A 7,283-nucleotide genomic window follows, 5' to 3' on the forward strand; every position below is an offset into this window, starting at 1 on the left:
TGATAGGACAGGTTATTACTACCTATCCTAAAAACACACCCACACAATCACACAAATATATATGTGCATAAGGAAGGAATTTCAGAGGCAGTACTTGCAATGTTTAGTTTCATCCTCTCATCTTTTCCATCAACACATTGAATTAAAACCCCCTCTCATAAATAAAAGAGTGGGAAAAAATGGAAAGAGCAATTCCCACCAACCTGAATCCAAAGTCATCACCCACCTTTAAAGATAGAAGTGTATCTTTTTCTTCTCCTCATCATCTCACACCTGATCAACCAAACAAATCTGAACCACCCCATGCTATGATGATGAGGCCTAATGATGGACTTAGAACTCTAGACCCTGATCCTATTACTTCTGAGCTTAGCACTTTTGGTGCACACAGGTACTTCAACCAAGGGACCAACAATAATAATGACAACACCATCCAAAAAGCGACCATCAATAGCAACAGCAGAGTCTCCCCCCTGCTCAACATGGACACAGAACACAAACACAATAATCAAGTTCAAGAGCAAGGTGACATCACAAAGTCCACAAGGTCATTCTCCTATTCTGCTTCATCATCAGTTGGTGGTAAGAATGGTAACCACAACATGATCAACAACAACAACAACTACAAAGCTCATTCATTTCATGTTGCAACTCCAACACCACCACCACCTTCTTCTTCTTCTTCCAAATCCACTTTAAGCAACAAAGCTGGTTTGTTATTTCAACACCCTGAAAGAAGTAAAATATCAGTTAAACCTCCTCAAACCTCCTCCAATCTCACAGAGAAACTCAAAACTTCCTTGTCAAAACCCATTTGGCTTTTAAGAAGAAAATGCCCTTGCAATGATAAAAAGTCAGTGCAAGTCAAAGGAAACACAAACACAAATACAAACAAAAACAAAACCAAAAACTCCCCAAAAGCCAAAACTCCACCCCCACAACCTAAAACCCTTTCACACAACCAAATCCACAAAGATTCCTTGAATTACAAGGCACCACCACCACCATCATCATCATCCAACAAGGAAGTGAAGGCTCAAAGGTTGTTCCAATTCCAACCTTCCATGAATCAACTTAGAAAACCCTCAAGAGAAGGCTTCAATTTCCCTTTGTTCTTGGCAACAAACAACTCCACCAACCCCACAAAATCCCATCATCATCATCATCATCAAGTTCTTCTCAACGTGGTTAATGAAGAGGACACAATCCCACGTGAGTCCTTGCACGTGTTCCAACCTCCAAGCCCCCCAAGTCACGTGCCATGGATGATGATGCAGCTAGTGATGCAAGTTCTGATCTTTTTGAGATTGAAAGTTTCTCCACTCAAACTACTACTACACTTCCATACCCCATTATTACACCCTCCATTACCCAGTGCCATGAATCCACCGACCACGAGTTCTTCTTCGCCACTGACGCCGGCGGCAGCCTGTGGCGGCGGCGGCTGAGGGATACGGAGGTGCTGCCACCACTTTGAGGTTAAACATCAAGTCAACTTATACAGAACTTACTAGGCTGAAGAGCTTCTTCTTCTTATGAAAACCTTTTATGTTTCAATTCTATTATAATAAGTGTGAATGTTAATTTTTCTTCTTTTGAGCTTGCTAAAGTAAATTCTTTTTATTCTGTTTTAATAAATTTTGGAGTCAAATTTGTGGATAAATTATCACTGAATGAAAGCTTGTTAAAAGTGTTTGATAGTTATTTATCTGAATGTGCCATAATTAATTTACTATTGTAATTGTTATGGCTTGGGAGTTGGAAATAAGATTTTTTTTTAAAAAAAAACTCTGTGGAGACCCAAAAGTGTTTGTGGTTTTTTAAATTTGATTCTGGTTTTGCAGATAAAATAAAAAATAAAATAAAAATGATTCTGGTTTTAAGGTAAAAAGAAAAAGAAAGATATTCGAAATTTATCCAAATACATCGTAAATAAACTTGGAGTACAAATTGAACGGACGACCTCGGAATGAGTTTGTTTTTTATGCAAAAAAATGTTTTACACGCTCTATAAATAAAAAATCATGATAAGTATAATTTTTACTGTAAAAGTCAATTTATTATTAGATAACAATGAAAAAACTTTTTATATTATAGGTACATGGACTATATATGTACATATTTTTTAGAAGAGATTAATTTATACATATTGTTCATATAAAAACTTTTATAGTTTCAACCAAATAAAAAATTATAATAAATATGATTTTTAAGATAATTATTACATAAGTACTATTAAATTCAAAGACAAGTTTTTTCAGACAGCTATACATCTAATTATATTATATGAAACAATATTAATGGGCTTTTAATTAAAAGGGTATTGTGACTTGTGAGAGAAAAATAAGAATAACATAAAATTTTAAATATTTTTAAATCTTTCAATTTAGTAAGTGTTTTGTTTTTCGTTATTATAATTTATTATTTTTATTCCTTACAATGTTTGTTTTGGTTTTTTTCCATTAAGTGTTGTCTAAATCACTCTTTGTTCTCTCATGGTTTAAATTGAATAAACTTTTTCAGTTTTCTCCCAAGATACAATTTTTTTTCTATAATGAAATTTTCAAGTAGTCTGGTCATCAGTGCTTGATTTTTTTAGTGGCAAGCTTTCATGTAAAGAAATGTACTAATTAACAAGTTGGTTGATAATTGCCACCCATACGCTTTTTAGTAGTATTTTTGCGTAATTATTGTATATCTGCTATACTTTTAAATTTTGTTTGTGCTAATTTGTTTAATAAATTATTTTTTAGACTAGAAGTTTAGTCTTTATACTTGTTGTATTTGATCTTTGCTTGGTTTTGTTTTATTTTGAAGGAAGTACTTTGGAGAGATGATTTGATGCGCTATCATTGGAGCCTGAGAATTTGAAAATCTCCGAAGCCACTAAGCTCGCTTAAGTGAGCTAAAATTTTGAAGCCTGGAGCCTTATATATTGTGCTCGCTTCAGCGAGCAAACCCTGGAGAGTCTGGTATGTTTGTAGAGCTCTTAAGCGAGCTTATCAGACAGACCCATATGTTGTTGTTGATATAAAAGGTCCATGACTCAAGAAGAGGACACAAATCCCAAGACAAAAAAAGCATCTCAGGGTCCAAGGAACAAGAGTATGGTGACATCTAACTTAAGGACTCTTCTCTGATTGCATCTTATGTGGTTCCCATGGCTATGCATATAGCTCATTTCATTCCTCGTTGGGGTTTAATGTTATTATAGACTGCTCCTATATATGCAACTACTATTTTTTTTTATTCAATAAAGGATTGTTATAATTCTTCAATTCTTTTATACTTATTGCTTTGGGCTTTTTGGTTTGATCATATCTAACCGGATGATTCTTGATGTTCAATGCATTTTGGGAAATTCTAATTGAACCGTGAATTAAAGAAAACAACCAATGATATTTATGTTTGGGGATAGAATAAAAATTATTAGTTTTAGGTAAAACCTTTATTCTTGATTCAAATCATCGGTTATACTAATCAATGATTGATAGTGAAATCAAATAATTTAAGTTCTCCATTTAATGGATTAAAATTAGAATAAAATTATGGATTGATTTGATGTTATCTTATTTTAATAAGGATTCTTAGTAATACATAGGATGATAGTTTATCTAAAGATTAGAGTTTTATTTTTGAATGTCATAATCATCTTAAAATTATTTTATATGCAAATAATTCTGCATAAACCATTACGTGTGCAATTAGTTTTTTATTACTTGCATATGTTAATGAACAATTGGTTTATTAATAATATTAATATTAATATTAATATTTAAGTATAATATGTATGCGGTAAAAAATTGTAATACATGTATAATTATTATAAATAATTGCTGATCTTTTCATTATTGTAATTACATTAAAAAAAATCTGATTGCAATTAATTATTATAATTACATTACAATTATTGTTTATAGTATAGATATCATACCTAAAGTGATTATTAATTTATAGATTTTCATGTAGAGTAAAATTGCTAACTTTTATATATTTTAAAAATTATATATCTAAAGTGATTTTTAATTAATCAATAGTGCATGTAAAAATATTTATACTAACAATAATAAAAAAATTGGTTAAACAAATTTCAACCATTACTTTTTTTTTTTGTTGTTGAATACTCAACCATTACCTTTACTCGTACTAGAAAAATTGTCAACCATCCGTTCACACTTTAGGTTCCTATGCATACACAACCTATATGTGAAACTTTCCTTTCTTACTTTTACTGCTTTCTTATTGGTGATAGGACAGGTTATTACTACCTATCCTAAAAACACACCCACACAATCACACAAATATATATGTGCATAAGGAAGGAATTTCAGAGGCAGTACTTGCAATGTTTAGTTTCATCCTCTCATCTTTTCCATCAACACATTGAATTAAAACCCCCTCTCATAAATAAAAGAGTGGGAAAAAATGGAAAGAGCAATTCCCACCAACCTGAATCCAAAGTCATCACCCACCTTTAAAGATAGAAGTGTATCTTTTTCTTCTCCTCATCATCTCACACCTGATCAACCAAACAAATCTGAACCACCCCATGCTATGATGATGAGGCCTAATGATGGACTTAGAACTCTAGACCCTGATCCTATTACTTCTGAGCTTAGCACTTTTGGTGCACACAGGTACTTCAACCAAGGGACCAACAATAATAATGACAACACCATCCAAAAAGCGACCATCAATAGCAACAGCAGAGTCTCCCCCCTGCTCAACATGGACACAGAACACAAACACAATAATCAAGTTCAAGAGCAAGGTGACATCACAAAGTCCACAAGGTCATTCTCCTATTCTGCTTCATCATCAGTTGGTGGTAAGAATGGTAACCACAACATGATCAACAACAACAACAACTACAAAGCTCATTCATTTCATGTTGCAACTCCAACACCACCACCACCTTCTTCTTCTTCTTCCAAATCCACTTTAAGCAACAAAGCTGGTTTGTTATTTCAACACCTGAAAGAAGTAAAATATCAGTTAAACCTCCTCAAACCTCCTCCAATCTCACAGAGAAACTCAAAACTTCCTTGTCAAAACCCATTTGGCTTTTAAGAAGAAAATGCCCTTGCAATGATAAAAAAGTCAGTGCAAGTCAAGGAAACACAAACACAAATACAAACAAAAACAAAACCAAAAACTCCCAAAAGCCAAACTCCACCCCCACAACCTAAAACCCTTTCACACACCAAATCCACAAAGATTCCTTGAATTACAAGGCACCACCACCACCATCATCATCATCCAACAAGGAAGTGAAGGCTCAAAGGTTGTTCCAATTCCAACCTTCCATGAATCAACTTAGAAAACCCTCAAGAGAAGGCTTCAATTTCCCTTTGTTCTTGGCAACAAACAACTCCACCAACCCCACAAAATCCCATCATCATCATCATCATCAAGTTCTTCTCAACGTGGTTAATGAAGAGGACACAATCCCACGTGAGTCCTTGCACGTGTTCCAACCTCCAAGCCCCCCCAAGTCACGTGCCATGGATGATGATGCAGCTAGTGATGCAAGTTCTGATCTTTTTGAGATTGAAAGTTTCTCCACTCAAACTACTACTACACTTCCATACCCCATTATTACACCCTCCATTACCCAGTGCCATGAATCCACCGACCACGAGTTCTTCTTCGCCACTGACGCCGGCGGCAGCCTGTGGCGGCGGCGGCTGAGGGATACGGAGGTGCTGCCACCACTTTGAGGTTAAACATCAAGTCAACTTATACAGAACTTACTAGGCTGAAGAGCTTCTTCTTCTTATGAAAACCTTTTATGTTTCAATTCTATTATAATAAGTGTGAATGTTAATTTTTCTTCTTTTTGAGCTTGCTAAAGTAAATTCTTTTTATTCTGTTTTAATAAATTTTGGAGTCAAATTTGTGGATAAATTATCACTGAATGAAAGCTTGTTAAAAGTGTTTGATAGTTATTTATCTGAATGTGCCATAATTAATTTACTATTGTAATTGTTATGGGCTTGGGAGTTGGAAATAAGATTTTTTTTTAAAAAAAACTCTGTGGAGACCCAAAAGTGTTTGTGGTTTTTTAAATTTGATTCTGGTTTTGCAGATAAAATAAAAAATAAAATAAAAATGATTCTGGTTTTAAGGTAAAAAGAAAAAGAAAGATATTCGAAATTTATCCAAATACATCGTAAATAAACTTGGAGTACAAATTGAACGGACGACCTCGGAATGAGTTTGTTTTTTATGCAAAAAAATGTTTTACACGCTCTATAAATAAAAAATCATGATAAGTATAATTTTTTACTGTAAAAGTCAATTTATTATTAGATAACAATGAAAAAACTTTTTATATTATAGGTACATGGACTATATATGTACATATTTTTTAGAAGAGATTAATTTATACATATTGTTCATATAAAAACTTTTATAGTTTCAACCAAATAAAAAATTATAATAAATATGATTTTTAAGATAATTATTACATAAGTACTATTAAATTCAAAGACAAGTTTTTTCAGACAGCTATACATCTAATTATATTATATGAAACAATATTAATGGGCTTTTAATTAAAAGGTATTGTGACTTGTGAGAGAAAAATAAGAATAACATAAAATTTTAAATATTTTTTAAATCTTTCAATTTAGTAAGTTGTTTTGTTTTTCGTTATTATAATTTATTATTTTTATTCCTTACAATGTTTGTTTTGGTTTTTTTCCATTAAGTGTTGTCTAAATCACTCTTTGTTCTCTCATGGTTTAAATTGAATAAACTTTTTCAGTTTTCTCCCAAGATACAATTTTTTTTTCTATAATGAAATTTTCAAGTAGTCTGGTCATCAGTGCTTGATTTTTTTTAGTGCAAGCTTTCATGTAAAGAAATGTACTAATTAACAAGTTGGTTGATAATTGCCACCCATACGCTTTTTAGTAGTATTTTTGCGTAATTATTGTATATCTGCTATACTTTTAAATTTTGTTTGTGCTAATTTGTTTAATAAATTATTTTTTAGACTAGAAGTTTAGTCTTTATACTTGTTGTATTTGATCTTTGCTTGGTTTTGTTTTATTTTGAAGGAAGTACTTTGGAGAGATGATTTGATGCGCTATCATTGGAGCTGAGAATTTTGAAAATCTCCGAAGCCACTAAGCTCGCTTAAGTGAGCTAAAATTTGAAGCCTGGAGCCTTATATATTGTGCTCGCTTCAGCGAGCAAACCCTGGAGAGTCTGGTATGTTTGTAGAGCTCTTAAGCGAGCTTATCAGACAGACCCATATGTTGTTGTTGATATAAAAG

General features: G+C 32.7%; 2 protein-coding genes across 2 annotated transcripts; both read left to right on the forward strand.

Moving 5' to 3' along the window:
- Window positions 1-100: 100 nt before the first annotated feature.
- LOC102660719 (type-2 histone deacetylase 1) lies at window positions 101-3,213 on the forward strand. Its single transcript, XM_014771714.2, has 2 exons — window positions 101-1,478; window positions 2,818-3,213. The coding sequence occupies exon 1, from the start codon at window positions 180-182 to the stop codon at window positions 1,446-1,448; it is 1,269 nt and encodes a 422-aa protein (XP_014627200.2). The 5' UTR covers window positions 101-179; the 3' UTR covers window positions 1,449-1,478; window positions 2,818-3,213.
- Window positions 3,214-5,208: 1,995 nt separating this feature from the next.
- LOC121174206 (uncharacterized) lies at window positions 5,209-6,469 on the forward strand. Its single transcript, XM_041012952.1, has one exon. It carries the CDS (start codon window positions 5,307-5,309, stop codon window positions 5,718-5,720), a length of 414 nt encoding a protein of 137 aa, XP_040868886.1. The 5' UTR covers window positions 5,209-5,306; the 3' UTR covers window positions 5,721-6,469.
- The last annotated feature ends 814 nt before the right edge of the window (window positions 6,470-7,283 follow it).

This window comes from Glycine max, chromosome 19, assembly GCF_000004515.6.
Source record: "Glycine max cultivar Williams 82 chromosome 19, Glycine_max_v4.0, whole genome shotgun sequence".
Taxonomy (NCBI): domain Eukaryota; kingdom Viridiplantae; phylum Streptophyta; class Magnoliopsida; order Fabales; family Fabaceae; genus Glycine; species Glycine max.

What these genes read in the sequence shown, in the direction of transcription:
- LOC102660719 (XM_014771714.2), top strand. Translation starts at nt 180, where the DNA reads ATGGAAAGAGCAATTCCCACCAACCTGAATCCAAAGTCATCACCCACC.
- LOC121174206 (XM_041012952.1), top strand. Translation starts at nt 5,307, where the DNA reads ATGAATCAACTTAGAAAACCCTCAAGAGAAGGCTTCAATTTCCCTTTG.